Raw genomic sequence first — 20363 nt, 5'->3', positions numbered from 1 at the left:
GTTTTTTTTGGAAAAGTGCCATCCATCCTCTTAGCCTATAAATAATGAGCATAATGAATATGATCGTAATTGGAAATAACGAAATGTGCTCCTAATTGATAATAAAATTTAGATTATTCCTTGTAAAAAGTTTGTTCTTTTTCCTTGAGTTTAAGATTGACCAATGAACCTAGCCCAAATTGTAATACCTTGGATTATATAGATTAGATTGGGTAAGTGTATATTGTAAGTAGCGCTTTCTCAGGTCATGACAAATAGAATTTGAGCCAACCTAATAACACCATCTGGTTTAGGAGCACTCCAGCACAATGTTGACTAGGGGTTTAGGGGTTTCAATAATTATGAATTTTGAGTTGCTTTCAGCTCCTGTGCCCCTACAGTTCTTTTTCTTGGTCTGCATCATTTTCACAAGGGAAAAGGGCGGGGGGGGGGGGGGGGGGGGGGAACTGTTCACAAAAGGTTGAGTAACAATTAATGACTCATTTACAACAAATTCAAGGGATTAAATAAAGCTTTTTACTTTAGGAACTAGTGATGTAGGCCTTATGCACTAGCTTGGTGGTCAGCAGCAGATGAGGAAGACTTGGCAGCAACAACTGGTTCAGGCTTATTTTTATTTCGACCAAGTTTGCTTGATTTTTCATTTTGTGTTTGTTCCTGATTCTTGTTTACCAGCACTGGTTGAAACTGCCCAAAAAAAAAAACATAGTACTCAAAACGAGTCAAAAACAAAGACAAGAAGATCAGTAGGTATATTTAAGCAACACGCAAGGGTAAAAAATCGAACATACTAATTATAGATCTAGCACGAACCTGATATATTGAATATATTACATTTCTTCTTATCTGTGCCATCATCTCGAGGAAGAGATTATAGCCTTCAAGTTTATACTCAATAAGCGGATCGCGCTGTGCATAACCACGTAAGCCCACAGCTTGCTGAACAAACTTAATTGATTGCAAGTGTTCTTTCCACAAACGATCAATGTTGCTCAAAACTAAAAATCTCTCAGCTTCTTTCATTAAGCCTGGAGCTTGTTTCTCCACAATATCCTAAAACAGTGTTGAAGGAAAATTTGAGAGAGAGAGGGAGAAAAAAAGGTGAAAGAAGGAAAACTAAACACATGCTTGATATTTACAACCCAGATATATATATATATATATATATATATATATATATATATATATATATATATATATATATATATATATATGTATGCGCCAAGCCAGGACATTGAATCCTTGTGGACAAAAAACAATTCACCCCCCCCCCCGCTACCACACTGGAAAAGGCCCCAAAATACAGCCTATCTCGATCTAACAGTATTCTGGTGTGGCTTTATGTGTTAGCAAGATTGTGATTATCGGCAGATGTATTCTGTAATCTGACGATGTTTTAAAAAACTAGGATTTGGACCTCTGTATATAAACCAAATTCATTTTAAGTAGACTAAAATACTGACTCTCTTCTTCAAATATGCTTCACAACCACGACGACGAAGGTAGTCCTGTAATTCCTCGTAGCTAGAACACTCACTCCTAAGTAAATCTGGGGTCAGATCATCCAATAGATAGCAATACCTGGAACCACAGTGATATTTTTGTTAGAAAAATTCTTTTATATTGCCAAGTAGAACAAGGATATCCAACAGACTTTGTAGTGTAAAATGAAAATCATTCAAGCAACTATCACTTAGGTTGAAAGTAGTACTCAATTTTAAAACTCATTCATATGTCAGAAACCAAAAGTTGTCTGAGATTATTTTCTAACTTAAATATATCAACCAGATACTTCTATTAGAAACCAAAAGCTTCAACACAAGGCATTATTACTGAGTATCAATTGAAAAATGCAGTATGTTTTTTAATTCAAGCAAACAAAATTAAGGGTGCCTCTTACTGTTTAAGTTTGGCAATCAACTTTTCGAAATCCCAGCTTTCCTTTGGAGCATCTGAGCCAATATTTGCCTGTTTATTATAAAATTCAATAACAAAAATACTTCAGGATCACATACATGTTGATTGCTCTGGACCTTTTTAAAGCAAAACCCTAAAATTTTACATCTTAGAAACATACCTCTAAGATATCATCCATTGTCAATTCAGCATATTCAATTATAAGAGATTGGAGATTATCAGATTCAAGGGCTCGTCTTCTCTCTGTATATACACGATCTCTTTGACTGTTAAGAACTTCATCATACTCAAATAATTGCTTCCGAATATCAAAAAAATAATTCTCCACTTTCCGCTGAGCTTCATCTAGAGCTTTGGTAAGCATCTTAGACTCAATTGGTAGGTCTTCAACTCTAAAAGCCCTCATTAAACCCTACAAACGGCAAAATCAAGAATGCTTAAAACCTATATCCTATAGTAGCATTCGCAACTATCCTTCTGCAACCAAAGTTCAAACCTGAATTCGATCTCCACCAAAAATCCGGAAGATATTATCTTCAAGACTTAAGAAGAAGCGCGAACTTCCAGGGTCCCCTTGCCGGCCGCTTCGACCACGCAGCTGTACAGATACGTATAGCAAGTTCGATTTTTATACAATTTCTAGAAAGGTAGTCTCATGTCAAGAGTATGTTAAGAGAAAGAGGAAAAATTTTATTCAACTGAAGTACAGAAAGAACCCCGAGGTAGATGGATGATAGATACTAAAACGAATTTGACTAAAACTTTAACCTGATTGTCAATTCGACGAGATTCATGGCGCTCTGTTCCCACCACATGAAGTCCACCAGCTGATACAACCTAGGGATATGGAGATATATGATAATGCAATCTACACCAGCAAACAGAAGCAATGTAATTTTTACTTTTGTAAATCAAAACTTACCTGCTTCCTCTCTTCCTCAGTATAAACCTTATATTCCTTAACTACTTGTAGAAAGGCATACCGCAGCTTGGCTATGACTTCATCTTGAGCAGGCCCCTATGAATGCAGACATATAATATTAACTTTTCAGTATTATAGTGATGCGATGATTCTTAGCTGATAACAAAGAATAAGACAATTTCAAGACATACATGAAGAAATCTCATATTTGCAATCAATTTTCAATTTCTGTTATTGTTAATATGCAAAAGAAAAAAAAAAATAGAACCTACAACAAGTTCACCTTTTCACAAGAATAAGACAGCCGCTCCTCAGCTTCAAGCTCACTTAAAGATCTCTGACCCCAACTTTTGACAGCTAGGTCTACAGCCTCCTCAGCCAACTTGGTATTCTCATTTGATAATTGGCATGGGAATAAATTTTCATTCACCTGGAAAATTATACAATACTGAGTTCTAGGATAATGTTGAGATTTGCGACCCTTTTTAATCAAATTTATATACTACTGTGTGAAACAATTAAATATACCAAGAACAAAACCAAAATCACACCTTCCATGTCTTCTTTGGAGAAGGTTTCTTAACTGATACAAAAACTCCTTCGGCTGGCTTCACAACTCTGCAAATATATTATACTGAAGAGAATGTAACGCATGTTTTAAGACGTCATAAATCAAACACAGATGTAGAGTGTTTCAAATTAAACCTCCTATATGCAAAGAAAACTAGCACTGACTTGGGGACCAAATGCTCTTTCCCATATAGTGTGATACATGGGTTAAGTGCTCCTCAATGATGGCAAACATTATGCACACACTATGCATATGGCACATGCAGTGTTAATGAATAAGTTTTTGAAAAAGTGATTTAATTAAAGATTTATAAGTACCAAGAGTACAAAAAGTACACCTAAGAATTACAAATGAAAATTCTGGGGGGGGGGGGGGGGGAAACCAAACAACTACTATTGCGAAAACAATCAATATATATATAAAAGCAGAGACCTCATGCGGGAGAGCATGAGGTCCTGCCATGTGGCGCTCGATTTGAGTTTTATTAGACCAATTATTGCATTTAACCTTCCCAAATCACCTTCACTTGAAAAATAAATTCCAACATCCTTTTAGAAATTGAAAAGATGCACATTACTTATTGTTTAGCAAAATCAAATTCACCTCTTTCTCTTTCTTAACTCTTCAGTTCCCCTTTAAATTTGATGCACACTAATATAATTCTTTTTAAATCAATATATATATATATATATATATATATATATATATATTATCTGTAGCCCTTAGAGCTTGCTGGACACTGAGGAAAATAAATCAATGTAATAGTTCTTTGGACAATAACCCAAATCCCATTAGATACCTCTACCCTTTCTAGCTCCATTGATGCCAATTTGCTTCAACCATTATATCTTCTTCTCGGAGCTATGTTTTAGATCCCAAATTTAATGATAAGATAATTCTTTCTCTAAAAGGTGGGTATATAATCTCTAAAAACAACCATTTCTCTGTCAGTCTCTTAATTTTTTACTTTATTACTTTGATATCTTTAATTTTACTTTGTAATTTTGGTTTGAACGCAATTGCCTTTAATTTATATGCATGCAAATTGTTTGATAAAATAGCTGAATGTTTTGCTATAGGCAACTATTAATGCAGGAGCAGTAAACTATTTTTTATGTGTTCATATTGTAAATTGTAGCAATACACAATAAATATGGTCTGTGCTAGAAGTAATGTTGTAAATTGCTTCATATAAACACTATTTTGGTTTTACTTTCTTTTCTATAGTTTTTATGGTTTGCTTAATTTGACAATTTTGTCACTAAACCAGAACAAAATAAAAAAAAACAAGACAGGAGAATTCTATAGCTATGAAATTTATCTTAAGTGATGCTCATTTTGCAACATTTTGATTGTGTATGTGTGAGTGATATTAGAATAATTCAAAACATTTAAGAATATATATATTAATTACAAGTCAATTCTTTCAATTTTTATTTTTATTTTTATTAGTGTGAATGTTATTTATTCCAACAGTACTATAAGCATGAATTTTATAGAAATGTATATAACAAAATCTGCCAATTGTTTGAAATACAAACTCTTTTGGTCTTTGACCGGCACTTTGCCACTTCTTTTTATCATAAATCAAACATAAACTTTCTAAATATTGTATTTGTACTTTTGCTTTCCTATAAATACTCGGTAATTAGTTTATTGTCATACGTGTATTGAAGATGGATTGTGGGTTAAGAACAAGTTTTTGGACTAGGTTTTAGGATAATTATATCTAATTATATTTATTCAAATCAGAATTGCTAATACCTAAAACATCCTAAATTAACATTATAAGGTTAATATAAGGAGGCTCAACTCCATGTTTCAATGAATTCTATGAGAGAGTGTCAATGCCCTAATGAAGGACGAAGTCCTTACATCTTTCAATCGAATGTCCAAAACTACCACAAAATTGGGTCGTTACTTTTGATAATTGGAGAAAAACCCCGTTTTGCACACCTAAAGAGATTTTTTTTTTTTTGAGAAGGCGCCAAAGAGATTGATAATGGGCTAACTGCTTTGCCTAGACATGACTCACTATATGACCTTGACACTACTATATATAGTTAAAATATTATTGAGGATGCTTGATGAGATCAATGCCTTGGTTAGAAATTTCATATGAAAAACAATAGATTCAACGAGTCTGATATGTACAACATATCCTTACAGCTAATTGGGTTCGTGATCAACTGATGGTAGGGAACAAAATATGCCTACTTGGTCTGAAGTTTCAGCTATAATTGTAGATGATTTTTTTTTTTTTTTTGAGAAGCAATTGTAGGTGATTTTAGCAATGAAAATATTCACCATTTGTGTTATAATATATGTACTACATTTTTCAAAATCATCTTACATAAAAGCTTATATAGCATTATTCGCGCATCGCGCGAGCAACTTCCTAGTTTCATATAAATGATATAAACTAAGATATATAATACCAGTTGACTCCAGATGCTTGGAAATATATTTTCCACATTGAATTCATGTTTAGCAGGTGACGCCTAAAGGCACAGAATAACTCTAACAAACATCTGAGTAAAACTGGTATTCAACAATATAACCGCTAGGAGCCTATGCAGCAAATGCATGCAAGGTAAAAACCTTTAGGAACAAAACCAATGTTGAAGAAGCTCAGATGATACCTTGGCATAAGCATCTCACGTAGCTTCAACCTTGCCATAAATTCTGCATTACCACCAAGGATTATATCAGTCCCACGACCTGCCATATTAGTAGCAATTGTCACAGCCCCTAGACGACCACTCTGCGCTACAATTTCTGCTTCTCTCTCCACATTCTCTGGTTTTGCGTTGAGAACCTTTAAGATGTAAATGTCAATTAAAATTCTCAACATAAAGAACACATAATACAATAATTAGATTAAGCCATTAAGCTTTATTCTCCATCCATGAACGTTGGTTGATTTATCAGCAACAGAGACTGCATGACCATTAAAATGGTCACAAGTGAAACACTTGACATCACACTTGGTTTTTCATTGTAAAGTTTTTTGCATGTTCAAATCTCTTAAGTTATATATCTCTTATCCCTAAAAACAAAAGCTATCTCACCTCATGGGGGATTCCAGCTTCTTGCAACTGTTCTGATAATGAATCACTCTGCTCAACACTAGTTGTTCCAACAAGCACTGGGCGGCCTGTCTTGTGCATTCTAGAAATCTCTACCACAACTGAACGCCACTTTCCCGTAGTTGCCCTGAAAACGACATCAGACTCATCCTGAAAGAAATTAAAGAAAAAATAAGGAAATTGACTGACTTTGAATGTTTAATTAAGTTTTGTATGATGCATAGAACTCACATATGGGCTAGTTTCGTGACTTTAAAATAAAATTTTTATAAAAAATCACCACTCCAAGTACTTAATTGTTTAAATTGAAAAGAAAAAAGATCTTGTAAAATAAGTCTTCTTTATTTTACCCTTCATATTTTGGTAATCAGGTTTTACAATCTGCATCGCAATGACAACCATCGGCACTATAAATATGCTACATATGGATGGCATGGTAGGACCTAGAAGTTACCTTTCTTATCATAGGCTTGTTTGTAGGCACAATTGTAACTTTAAGCTTGTATATACTCTCAAATTCTGTACTTTCAGTTGCTGCAGTACCAGTCATTCCACAGAGTTTAGGGAACTACAATCATGCAAGGAAATATACATTAGGAAGTCCGAGAAAATAAATCTCCACAGATGCTTCATCTAATGTGTTGAAAAATAAAAAGCTCCAACCTGTAGAAAGAAGTTTTGGTAGCTAATTGAAGCCAGAGTTATAGTCTCATTTTGTATGGGCAAACCTTCTTTTGCTTCAACCGCCTGGTGAAGCCCATCACTCCATCGCCTCCCCTAACAAAAAAGACAAGATACCGCTATGATTTTGTGCCTTGAGAGACCAATAGCTCCCTTTCTACCCATGTTTATTCATACCCTTCAGATTTCTGCGCATGTGTTTCTGGTCATGAGTAATATAATAACAGTAGAATGCCTACAAGACCAATAATTTCGCCAACAAACTAACATCCACACATAAAAATATAGATCATTGACTTATAGGTTGGCATTGGCACAACAAAAGTTGATCATTCCGTAATCTTATAATCCTAAATATAGGTTGCTATAAACAGCTGACACAGGCAGTGCAATCAAGAGGAATTGTCTTCTACTGAACCTACTCTATCAAATAACCTGTAAACTTCATGTAAACTTAAATGCACAGATTCAGTACACAGAGATTTACTAATCCTCTAACCCAAATCTTATGAATAAATCAATGAAACAAAATATTTGAAGATTAGTGTTATTGCCAATGATATAAGGGAGCCTCTAGAAGAAGGACCAAGTCATAATGACTTCCCTTTGTGGGAATAGCTGCACTGCATCAATAAGCATTGCTAAGATTTAGAGAAACTGGTGGTTAAAAATGTAGATATGGAAAGTCTCAGGAATTTGAGGGGAGAAAATTGTTATTATGATATGAGAAAATAAATCACTCTATGTTGTATCTATTGAGGGCTTTGTAGCTTTATATTCATATAATATACTGCAGGTTAAACAGAAAGATTCTGACCATGAAAGAGCAAAGCAGCAGGAAAATGCATAACCTAAATAATTCTGTATAGTATACACCCTTTTCCTTGAGAAGTTGTCTATAAGTATGCGTCTGAATAAGTGAAGTAATCAAACCTTTTTTATGGGTAAGTTACATACATGCATGTGGATCTTGGACCCCACAACTTCACCCCCTACCCCATTTTTATGAGAAGAGGAAGTGCTATTTGAACTAGAGCTCATTGACAATTAGTTAAGAAATCAAACTTGATGTCAAAATTTAATATTTTTCCAAAAACCTTCACAGAAAGGGCAACATAACTTCCATGAGAAAGTTGTTTCCTTTTCTCTGGTAAATGGATAAATGAAGGAAATACTCAATTATATGCAAAGTGGGATAGTTGCATAAAATTTTTCTTTGCAATGTACAGAATCTAGATGAAGATTCACCTGCATTACGCGACCAGTGAACTCATCCACAATTAGAACCTCCTTGTCACGGATAATATAGGTTACATCTTTAAGAAATAACTCCTTTGCTTTAATTGCGTTTAGAACATATGATGCCCACTGTTCTCGAGGATCATACAAATCCTTAACACCCAGAATTTCTTCAGCATCCTCATAACCCTGTTCCGTTAGTAGAACTGTCTTCTGCTTCTCATCGACCTATAACAACCTCAGTGAGAAAAAAATAAAAGTTTCAAGAACAAAATTTTCTCCTACTCTAATCTACAATGCATCTACTTCTGATCACTAGAAACCAGACAAGTAATTTTTGCACATAAAGGAAACCAAACTTCATGTCTCGTGATCCAGAAGCAATGCTACCTCTAAGTTTGTCTCAACTAATAACAATAAAAATGTAAGCCTTTACAACAATACTGTTTGTCCTGATAACTGAACCATGATCCAGAGGCATCACTCTCTCTCCCTCTCTGTGTGTGTGCGCGCATGTTTGAGTTACTTTTTTAAACAGCAAGCCCAATTATCTGTTTTCAAAGTATTTCATAAATGGAATCCTCAAAGGAGCAACAACAAATGGGTGATGTAACTAAGTTATTGAGAATGAGCTCCATGCATGAACATATACATCAGAAAGATTTGAAAGTAAATGGAAATGATGATGTGGCATATTCTTATAAATACAGGATATAGTGAGGACAAATCATTATAGATTACACCTTAACACATAAAACAGAACTAGATAGTTCTCCAAAATATAATCATATCATCTTCCTCATACTGCCTTTTCTCATATCCTACTGTAATCAAAATCCTCATTTAAATATGCTACTATTAAGAACGGCTGATAAAAGAACCAATTTTTTGTTACAATTCTATTTTATAGTAAAATGTTATAAAAAAATATAAACAATAAAACAAATCCCCATGACCCATTGTATTTCAGACCGATATTAGTTGCATGTGTCCATGTTCTAAATTAAAATTAAACATCAATTATGGATACATCAACAGCATGTTTGGTACATGGACAAGTGTCATGGAGCTATCTATGCCTGACACAGGGCACAACTCCCCTTAAGAAGTCATCATTCCATTGAACAACCCAAGAACCCAGTACTGTATGCTGTTGATGTAGACGTGAACAATACAAAGAAAATTCAAAAAATACAAATTTAAGCCCAAGAAAACTTCATTTTGCTCATTATAATTTTATAATTATACCAAAATCAATCTAGATAAAGGAAAGGGGCTATTATATAAACATTTGCAGTCCATTAAACAAAGTAATAAAAGGATTGAATTAATAATATAAAATCCATCCATTCAGCATGAGTGTACAATCAAAATTATGTCTAGGGATTCAAGAGATGATTCCAATGTATCATTTCCAGGAACAAAGAAATTCATAAGTTGTTAAAAAGAAGCTTTTTATGTTAAATATAACATATGCTTAGCAGTCTTACAGTGTAATGTATATCTCGTTCAAAGGCTGCAGCTATTTTTGCGGCTTTATAATACCGATCACTAGGTTTTTCCGCAGGTCCAGATATGATGAGAGGAGTTCTAGCTTCATCAATAAGGATAGAATCAACCTCATCTATTACACAGTAGTTGAAACGCCTCAGAACAAGCTCCTCAACACTCTGTAAGTTGCCAGAAAATACCTTCAGCTAGGGTAGAAATGGATCCAGCGAGATTTTGGATGGATTGAAGTTTATACAATAAATTGATAATCGTATAAAACAGCACATAAACAAGAATTACTTTCCGTGGCAAGGTTGTCTCTCAGATAATCAAAACCAAGCTCACTGTTGGTCACATATGTGATATCACATAAGTAATTTTCCCTTCTTTGCTCACTTGTCATGTTCTCTGCCACACATACATCCACTTGTTAGGATACATTGATAAGCTACATTGACAAACCAACTAGCAACACCCCATGACTACTAAAAGAGAATACTAAGCCCCAAATAAGAAGACAATTACGAAAATGCATATGGATACAGTTCAACAAATCAACAAGAAGCAGCCAACAAGCAAAATCAATACAATTTTGAAAGAAACAAGTATTTGAACAATCAAAAAGCATATTAAACAATACAAGTTAATTGAATAAATAAAAAGATCTATAGCTAAGAATAGGAACATTCATTAATGTATATTAAATGGAGAAGAGAAGAAAGGCAGATAATAGAATCAAAAGAAAAGTGATCTTGAAACCAAACACATTTTTTCTAGTTAGACACTCCTATCAATGCAATTAAAGAACCATCCCTTCCTATATGTTTGTCCAGTCAGATAGAGAGAAATTTAGACCCCAAACAGCCATTCTTTACCACTATAGGGGGTGAGGGTGAAGAGGGGTTTACATACAACCGAGGCAAAGTGGTTTATGATTGAATCTCAGAGGCATTCTTATCATTTGTTAGATCCAAGCCCACGGCCTATTTCAGGTTCACTCAGAGCTTTGGCAACCACCATAGGAGGTTTTATGTACATGAACCCATTTCAAGGGGGTGCAACACTTCTCAGTTTGGGCCTCATATTTATCCTATATACCATGTTCGTATGGTGGCACGATGTTCTATGTGAATCCACGTTGGAAGGACATGTGGAATTTCACACTTTCCAATTTCCATTCAAGAGAGAGAGAGAGAGAGAGAATAATTCTACTTCCAGGCCTTTAAGAGTACGAAATAAAAATCCAATTAAAAAAATCATCTAGTTGAAATTCTCAAAGCAATCCAAATTCTGGGTTTGTTTTGGTTAACAATGTTAGATACAAACAAGATCAAGAGGGAATTGAAGAATACAAAAGCTTTGAATAGGCTAGGAAAGAGTTTCGCCCTAAGTTGGGGTAAGAACATCTTGTAAGAAAACACAAAAAGGGAAAAAAGGAAATGATATAAGAAGCTTTCAATTTCTCATTTTAGCAAATCTCTCCATTCTAAGTGCTTTGTAGAGGACTTGATATAAACGGAATAACATAACTTTTGGTGAAGTAAAATGAGGTTAAGTCATAGACTAATGAAGACTAACAAGAGCAGCTGGTTGTCTTGAATTTCTTCAAAAATAAGAATTCATAAGATAACAAAGTCAATAGCTTCCTTCAAGTGTGTCTTCTTAAGCACCTATCCACCTCCTCCCCTTAACTGAGTCAAAGGGATCACTTCCGAAGTAGTCCAAGCACAAGATTATCAATAAAGGTCAGAATCATGCTTTGACATCTATCCATCAAACCACTATGGCACTATGTATTTATGTTATCAGTCCACTAAGGAATTTTGTGTCAAGACATGTACAGCTTCCTTATTTTATTTCACTAACTATACACCACTTATGAAAATCACATAGCAGCCAACTACACAACCGTGCAAAATTTTCAACAGAGTGAAACAAATTTCCAGAATTTAGTAAATAAATTACTCACTAGTACATCATCTGATTTGAGTACGTATGTCAATAGCTAGTTTGAATAGTTATTGGAACATGCAGCTGAAGCCAAAAATCAAGGGTGACTCTAGCAATGATGTTTTTGTGGAGGAGAGAGAGAGAGAGAGAGAGAGAAGAGGGCAGGGGGGTAGAGAGAGAGCTTCAGTAGATCAGGTTGGTTTGCAAAAGATTTTGTGATCTGATTCCTGAACCATCAAATAACGGTCAAAAGAAGAAAATCATACTTTTAAATTCCAGAAGGGTCAAGCACTTAGCACTCAAACAATTAAATACACAAGCTTTAAAATGATCGTTTGTCCAGAAATATACATGTGAGTATCCATCCATCTATATAGAAAGCAAGGTAATAGATATTAAATGACATGGAATATGGAATATAATAAATATAAAAGAATGAGACGTACGCTGTATTAGGCCAACCTTCAATCCAAGAAAACGAGGAACTTGACCAACCCACTCACAATCTCGTCGAGCAAGATAGTCATTAACAGTAACAACATGCACTCCTTTTCCAGTTAATGCATTTAGATAAGCTGGTAAAATAGCAACAAGGGTCTTTCCTTCTCCAGTCCTCATTTCAGCTATTTCTCCCTTGTGAAGAACCATGCCACCTACATAACCAAAGTTCAGGAAACATAAATTGGCTAGTTATGACTATATGCACACAAGCTTAACAGAAGGACACAGAGAGTCGTACACTACTCACAAGTGTTGAGCTCTAACGTGGACACTAGGGGACCAACACAATTACCTCTCAAATATAGATAAGAGATCAATTTATGTATGTGAAATGCTATGCATCAATAATGAGAAATCGTGTACTGAAGTTTGACAAACCATAAGGAATAGTGTACAACAAATGAGTCAACATATAATAACTCTTTTACATAAGTGCTAGTCGCTCTAGTGATCTAAACAAAGGTCCAACTTGCTTGGCAATGACCAAAATGGTCCCAAACAGGAGAGAGAGAATGGAAATCATGCCCGAACAGTGTACCTATCAGTTGGACATCAAAAGGACGAAGGCCTAGAACCCGCTTTGAAGCTTCTCTAACAACAGCAAATGCTTCCTGCAATATAAATGGTTTTGGTCATAACCAAAAGCAACAACTATTTTAACTATAACTGGGAATACAACAAATAGGATTACATTACATTTAATTTTAGAAACACCGCAAGCAAAAGACAATGTAAATAATTAACCTTGTGACCAACTAAAAGAGTGAGGGACTCCACACACAATTACAAAACACTTCAAATTGGCATTTCAACAGAATAAATAAATAAATCTTAAAATAAAACTCGAAGCTAACCCTTTTCAGTTTTCACAAACTTACATAATTAGCAGTATTCAGAAACAAATATATACCTGACCGAATATTCAAAACTTACAGGTAAAAGGGAATCTAAAGGTTCACCCTTCTGTGCTCGTTCTTTCAACACCAAAGTCTTGTCCCTCAACCCCGAATCCGACAATGCCAACATCTCAGCTTCCAACTTGTTGATTACATCTACAGTTGAAGCGTACTTTTGCCTAGTGGATTCCCCAGTATCATTCCCTTTGAAAATCCCACCTAAAAGTCCTCCCAAAGAAGCCATTGCAAGGGTCCTCTTGCCCCTACTACCTCCCAGTTTAATTGTTTTGGCTCCCACATCGAAAATTTGAAGGTATTTTGAGGACCCCACATGGGAGATTTGGTGGTAATCTTTGTGGAAGTGAAGAAACTTGGAAGAGAAAGGTGAAACTGAGGTGGTGTTGTAGTGTTTCACTAAAGGTGACTGACATATAGGTGAAGCCATTTTTAGCAAAAATTAAGATACGGGTTTGATTGGGTTTAATCTAAAAGCAAGGATTTGTGTGTACAGAGAGTATAAGAAGTTGTAGCGGAACGTTATGGGAAGCTCCAAATTTGCCAGTACTCTGTTTCATGCTCTGTTCTGTTTAAGTACAGAGGAGCTCCGTTTTCAGTTTGTGAAAAGTCTGAATAGAATTTCAGAATGTGCGGATAAGGTAAGCGAGGTCCTTGGCTTTTATACGGTTGGTTGTAGTTTACGACGACAAAAAGGATGACAAATATCATGCCGTGTGAACTGTGAAGTGTGCGATGTTAAAGGACAACTGAGAAAGAAACGGTGGAAGGTGCTATGTCGTTTACAGCAAAGAATGCCAAAAAAGGAGATATCCTTAATTTACAATGTATTTGGTTGGTATCCACTTATGTGGAATGAGAGGATGTTACAAATATCCATCACATAAGATTTCGTTAATTATGAATGATATTGATAGGTAGGTTTTGAAATAGGATTAATAATCTATTTACCAAATAAATATATACCTATATATTTATATATTTCAGTGAACTAGTGAAGCATATAACTTATGTTCCAAATTAAATGGATTACACAACACATACATTTCCCTTTTATATCCTAACGTGTCCAATGCATCAATGCACTAGACACAAGTCATGTCCCTTTCCCAAGTTCAGAGATGCATTAATGCACTAGACATAAGTCATGTCCCTTTCCCAAGTTCAGAGAGGAAGTACTTCGATTGATCACAGGCACAGCTAAATCAGCTTTCATTGCCTCATATCCATCCTGAGCTTGAAAAACTACATGGTTACAAGATGACTTTAAAGAAAAAAAAAGACGATATGACTTTTTTATTTTAAATAAGACAATATGACATTAACTGTTATTAATTTAAAAACACGGTTGGATCAAGAAATAAATCTTTATTACTCTGTCTTAGCATTACAATTGAGAAACTGAATGAGAATGATCTTGAACTCTTTTAACTATAAACGTTTTTTTTTTTTTTAAATCAAAAATTTGAGGGGTGGACACGAAGAATGAGATGTAATCAATCTGATCACCATTACCAACTACATTAATTTTAACAGTGAGAAAAAAAAAATTTAAAAAGGGACATGACAAAGTTTCCCATTGGTGATGAAATGGTGAAACGATTCAGACTCCCTTTCTTCTTTAGCTTGGTTCTGGTGGCACTGATTTCAAACTTCGCATCCACTCACAGAAGCTAGGATCATCAAAGTGAAGAAAACTGCTTTTCAGCTTCATTCGCTGTTCTGTTGTCAAACTACGAAGCTGCGGAAATCTCGCTTCCTGCAACAGTAAGCATCACCCAAAAGTTGATTATAAAAATTAAAAAAAAAAAAAAAAGGCATTACCCAAAAGTTGGATCAAGTATGACAGTTGATGTAAAACCCTAAACTGAAAACTCAATATGCTGCACAATTAACTTGTTGGAATCATGATATAAGAAACATTCTGTCTCTCTCACTCAGCCCTCACCTGCTCGTATGGAGGATCCTTATGGGCAGGTATGAGTCGAGAAACAAAATACCGAGCCTGAGAGCTCCCCTCCTGTTTCAGGGGAAAAAATTTCCAAACCATTAGATTCATTTTAAATTTTGGGCACCAGATGGAATGGAAAAGGAATACAAGGCAGAACAAAAAGTATAGCATGAACTATAAGGGAACAAACCTTGAAAGCAAGGATACGAGGAGCAGGAAATCGCAATTCAGTCATCTCTTCAGCCAATGTTCTGCAAGCTGCCAGAGCAGATGCACTTCTTCCTTCATCAGCAGCAAGTTCAGCACCCTGAATCAACCAACAAGTGGAATTTGTTCAACCAAAAAATACCGAAGAAAAGATTAAATTTCACAATGAAAATAGTAAATGGGGAAAGGCTCAACCAAGACGAACAAAGAAATTTCTCATGGCTGTAGTGGTGTTAATGACAATGAAACAGATATATACACAGCCTGAATAACACTGTTTCCTCGATGAATGTCATCATAAACATAATAGATGGATCAGGGAGCAAGCACACTTTTACATGTGATACTACTACATAGCCTAAATTGCGCATGATCAATTTCATTTTCCTCTCCAAGTCAAATAAAAACAGTGAACTTCAAAGCAGGCTACCTCCAGGCCCCAATCCAACAAGAAAATTCAAAAGTAACAATTCAGAGATGAACATTTATGGAGGCAAAGACAGAGAGACACAAAGGGGGGTGGGGGAACTTCAACAACATAGGACATATAAAAAATTTAAAAAAAAAAGATCTGAAGCATCATGATCCAAATTAAAGATGCCATATTAAAATAGCAGGAAGACGAGTTCAGTGACATACCAACCAAATGAAGACATCTGTGCCATGGTCAAGAACAACTGCTGCATCTGACTGCATAGCAAGGTCATGAGCGGGCAGCTCTTCGAAAGTTCCCTTTTCCCGGTGCATTAGACAACGAGGTGCTACCATACGAAGTGAAAGATCAAATGATGCATTCAAAAACAAATACCGCAATACAGACCTCTCATCTTCATGACCAATAATACTTCCCAAAAGTGGGCCCCTTCTGAGATGGAATAAGAGCTCTGGTAATAAAGAGAGCTCTTTGGGGAACCGATAAAGCTTTGACTTTGGTATTTGGGACCCAAATTTTAAAGCAATGTCTTTAACTCTTTCATCTATTGTTGTTCGCATATCAACTGCATCAGAAGAGTTTTTGGCTCGCAAGAGGGTCCTCTTGGCAATAAGAACTGCTGCCACTTCATCTTGAACACTCTCAAGATATGCTGAAACACTATCCACAGTAGGCAATCTAACAGTAATTACTCTGGATATATCAGCTTGAAACATATTTGAAAACTGAACTGCAAACTGAAAAAATACATAATCCCTCTTAATATCTCTTTTAGTTTCCATGGAGAGTGAGAAGCTCTGCGTTTCTTCAACGCTTAGCATCTGAATATATAGAGAAGAGTCATTCTTATAAGTTTCATGAGTATCTACATGAGCTTCTTCACCAGGACCCACAACTTGAGTTATAAGAATATCATCAGAACACCGTATTTCCAACAAACCATGGGAACCTACTGCCCTGCTAGATGCCCTTTGTAAGTTTACGCCAAAGGCTTCTCCAAAGTCATCATGAAGAACCAAAACTCCCCCAGAAGCTTTTGCAAGAGGCTGCAACACAGGAACTCTAACAGGGCATGTCCCAGCACATAGAATGTCAACCATTGTATTGTGTCTATGAGCCTCCTGACCTAGTTGCTCCATCCATTTCAATGCCATCTTTTCCATATGAGGATAATTTGGGTGACTAAATGAATGAGGAACAGATCCAGGGCCATAAGTATTAGGTCCACCAGCGCACACAATAATTCTGCTATTTCCACCTGACCTCTTAACTACCCCTCGAGACAATTCTGCTGATGGCCCTTGAATTATTGCAAGAGCAACCTCAACTGCTGTACCCAAGCACCGGTCTCTAGAAGCTTCTGGAAAGTTCAATTTGTATGGTCTCATTGATGAGAATATGGCATGTGCTACAGGTAGTGAAGCATGCATTTGTGACAAGTATATGCCACTTCCGTAAATCAATGCTTTCAGTGCCTCCTGAGTTGGTGATTTGTCACCAGGAAGAACATCAGCAGATGCAACCGACTCCTCCGAAAAATCATACACTGATACCGTACGGCCATAGGAAATAATTCCTAATTTTGTTGACGGGTGAAGTGAATCGACAAATGCATGTAGGGAGCTCTGTAAGTGCTGAAGGTGTGGTTCATCTAAGCACTCATCTATGACAAGAATAATAGGTGCAGACATTCTTGAATCGGAAACTGGAATAAAACCAGGTCTATTGTTACTAGTTTGAATATAGTCAACCATAGGTGATGACAGTTCTGGAAAGGTACGAAGAAGTTCCTTGTTGGGAGCTATATATTCACCCTGGCTTCCATTCAGTTCATGGCATATTACACACTGCCACTGGCCTGAGCCAATTAATATTTTGCAGTAGAAATTGACATAGGCTCCACAACTTTGGCAGCGATGGGGATCATGTTGTATTACTTGAGGACCTGATGAAATCTCCCTGCCAGGAGAAAGAAGTGCCCCAAAACCTAAACTAGGTACGTTTGCTAGCTTCTTTTGCTTTAATACCTATTTGACAAAATTTTCAGGGAGAGGCAATTCAAGTAAATTATAAACAAATATGGCAGAAAAAGAAAATTATTCCAAACATACATAATTTTAAAAGCACCGAAAGATATACTTGAGTTAAAAAGACAATAAATTAAGAAGCAAGGACACTTCAACTCCCCAGGTGTGTTCATGTCCTGCATGGCAGGGACACTTTTGCATGTGTGTCCTCATTATGTTGGAAGAAAAAAAAAGGTTTTATTGAAATGGAAAAATTGCTTTAATTATAGATATGTTTTTAAAGATTTTGATAGTTGTTATATATTTTGAAAACTAATAAATAAACATGATACATGCCTATAAATTAATAAAATGCCTTGGTTTTTGAAACAGAGAGAACAAGATAGATGATACCTTATGAGCTGAAAATAGAACATATGCTGAATCCCCAGCTGGCGTCAAGTCCAATGTATCGTCAGAAACTTGTTGCTGCAACTCAACTGATCCATTTGAAAAGTGGGGAGGTGAAGATGTTGGCAATGACGAACCGGAAGAGAATGCAACTGGCTGAGGAGATGCAGGGGAAGAGCGGAAAGGCACAGCAGCAGGACGGACAGGCGAAGTAAAGACAGGGGGTCCAGGGGGAGTGCTTAAGTGAGGAATGGGACTTCCCATTTTGACGCCATTGGATGGAGATGGCACATTTGGGCTTTTTATTGAAGACAAAGGAATCTGATCTTGCTGTAATTTTGGTGGAGGAAATCTGGGTGGAGTAGGGGAATTCGATGCAGGAGGAGGAGGAGGAAGAATTGGATTTCTCTCACTGTGAGGATTCGATGTGTCCAGGTTTGAGGGAGTGATAGAGACAGAGTATCCAAGTGAAGGTGGTGGTGGATTTGCCATTGAAATTCAAAGCTATCTTTATTGAAAACTAAGCAATAAAAAGGACACAGAATCAAGAACCAGACTTTATAGCAAACCACAAACAATTCAATCCCAAACAGAGTCCTAGAAAGAAGATACAAAGGCAGTACTTTGAGCATGCAGGAAAATTCAGTGAATTGCACCAATCTCAATCTAAAGATGATAAAGAAACAAGTACAAAGCACTGATTCACATGGATCTTATTCTAGCCCCGATAAAGAATTAACAAAATTAAATCCTTTGATCAACTAAAACCTCAAAAACAACCTAAAACCCCAGGAATTTCAAGCAACAAGAACGAATTTTGATTCATACCCAGTTGAAGAAATCCACATCAGAGTCAAGAAAACGATCAAAATCACCAAAATTTCACCTCCCCAGATCAAATTCAGGCCAAAAAAATTCTGGGTATTGAATAACATCCACTCATTTGGCCCTCAATCCCTTCACAATTGAAGCTTCCCACACAATCCCATCCAATAGAAATTAAACTGACCAACAAAAAAAAAAAATCACAACTTTGAATTAAACTAATGTCAGAACAAAAAGGATCTAGGGTTAACCAAAATGGGATATCACATTATTGAATGAATTAAGCCGAAAAAATAAAATAGCGTACCTGATAGAGACAGATAATTGTATAGGAGAGAACTTGTTTGAAAAAAGAGAAAAACAAGAACTCAAAAAGACCAAAGGATCTTTATATATTTGACTCTTTTTTACGCTCAGTTCTTGACTTGTTTGGTTTTTTACTGTTACTTTTCTTTTCTTTTTTTTGGCTTTGCCTTCTATTTTCTCTCGGTTCAGATAGACAATACCTTGAAATTGTTGGTTTTTTTTTTTTTTTTTTTTTTTTTTTTTACGGTTTTACTTTTTGTGATTTACTGATTTATTACATGAATACAAATGCACTGTTGGCATGGCTGCTAGTTTTGATTGGATGATTATGATGAGGTGGGAATTTTGTGACGTGTTTAAGGAAAACAAGTGAAATGAAACGATGACGTTTATATCTATCATTTCATTCCTTTTTTTTTTTTAAGCTTGTAAGAGCAACCACATTAGGTCGTATAAAAATTTTGTCTATTTTACACAAAAAATCTCCTTTTAAAATTTTACACATTCATTTTTACAAATCACTCATATCAGTTCATCTATTCTACTACATCTATTAATTAAATAATCAACTTTATCAAATTTTTTATTATTTCTCTCTCTCTCTCTCTCTCTCTCTCTCTCTCTCTCTCTCTCTGTACCTATTTTCCAAATCACCCAGTCTCCGATTCGAGCTCCGACCAATGATCCACCACAACTCCGAGCCACGAGCTCCGATTCGAGCTCTAACCAACGATCCACCACAACTCCGAGCCACAAGCTCCGATCCGAGCTCCGATCCACCATCCACAGCTTCGATCTGAGCTCCGATCCACCATCCACACTCCGATCCGAGCTCCGACTCACGATCCACTCTCTCTCTCTCTCTCTCTCTCTCTCTCTGTGTACCCATTTTCCAGATCACCCAGTCTCCGATTCGAGCTCCGACCAACGATCCACCACAACTCCGAGCCAC

General features: G+C 36.0%; 2 protein-coding genes across 3 annotated transcripts; both read right to left on the bottom strand.

The window, feature by feature from the left end:
• Nucleotides 1-310: 310 nt before the first annotated feature.
• On the bottom strand, nucleotides 311-13912 carry LOC142614055 (protein translocase subunit SECA1, chloroplastic). The gene is made up of 20 exons (XM_075786585.1): nucleotides 13295-13912; nucleotides 12900-12972; nucleotides 12307-12513; nucleotides 10216-10318; nucleotides 9910-10090; nucleotides 8429-8647; nucleotides 7163-7276; nucleotides 6954-7067; nucleotides 6482-6649; nucleotides 6053-6228; nucleotides 3391-3457; nucleotides 3123-3269; nucleotides 2840-2935; nucleotides 2686-2754; nucleotides 2414-2515; nucleotides 2078-2329; nucleotides 1901-1968; nucleotides 1464-1581; nucleotides 814-1053; nucleotides 311-687 (listed from the first exon to the last, which is right to left on the bottom strand). The coding sequence occupies exons 1-20, from the start codon at nucleotides 13700-13702 to the stop codon at nucleotides 544-546; spliced, it is 3066 nt and encodes a 1021-aa protein (XP_075642700.1). The 5' UTR covers nucleotides 13703-13912; the 3' UTR covers nucleotides 311-543.
• Nucleotides 13913-14620: 708 nt separating this feature from the next.
• LOC142613357 (protein transport protein SEC23 A) lies at nucleotides 14621-19552 on the bottom strand. 2 transcript variants are annotated; one of them, XM_075785674.1, is made up of 7 exons: nucleotides 19413-19552; nucleotides 19109-19284; nucleotides 18284-18800; nucleotides 16070-17890; nucleotides 15414-15530; nucleotides 15221-15292; nucleotides 14621-15031 (listed from the first exon to the last, which is right to left on the bottom strand). In XM_075785674.1, the coding sequence occupies exons 3-7, from the start codon at nucleotides 18770-18772 to the stop codon at nucleotides 14894-14896; spliced, it is 2637 nt and encodes an 878-aa protein (XP_075641789.1). In that variant the 5' UTR covers nucleotides 18773-18800; nucleotides 19109-19284; nucleotides 19413-19552; the 3' UTR covers nucleotides 14621-14893. The 2 variants fall into 2 exon arrangements, with proteins under 2 accessions (XP_075641789.1, XP_075641788.1); XM_075785673.1 differs by having other exon boundaries at nucleotides 18284-19284.
• Between the last annotated feature and the right edge of the window lie 811 nt (nucleotides 19553-20363).

This window comes from Castanea sativa, chromosome 10, assembly GCF_040712315.1.
Source record: "Castanea sativa cultivar Marrone di Chiusa Pesio chromosome 10, ASM4071231v1".
Taxonomy (NCBI): domain Eukaryota; kingdom Viridiplantae; phylum Streptophyta; class Magnoliopsida; order Fagales; family Fagaceae; genus Castanea; species Castanea sativa.
This window is presented reverse-complemented; position numbering and strand designations above follow the sequence as displayed.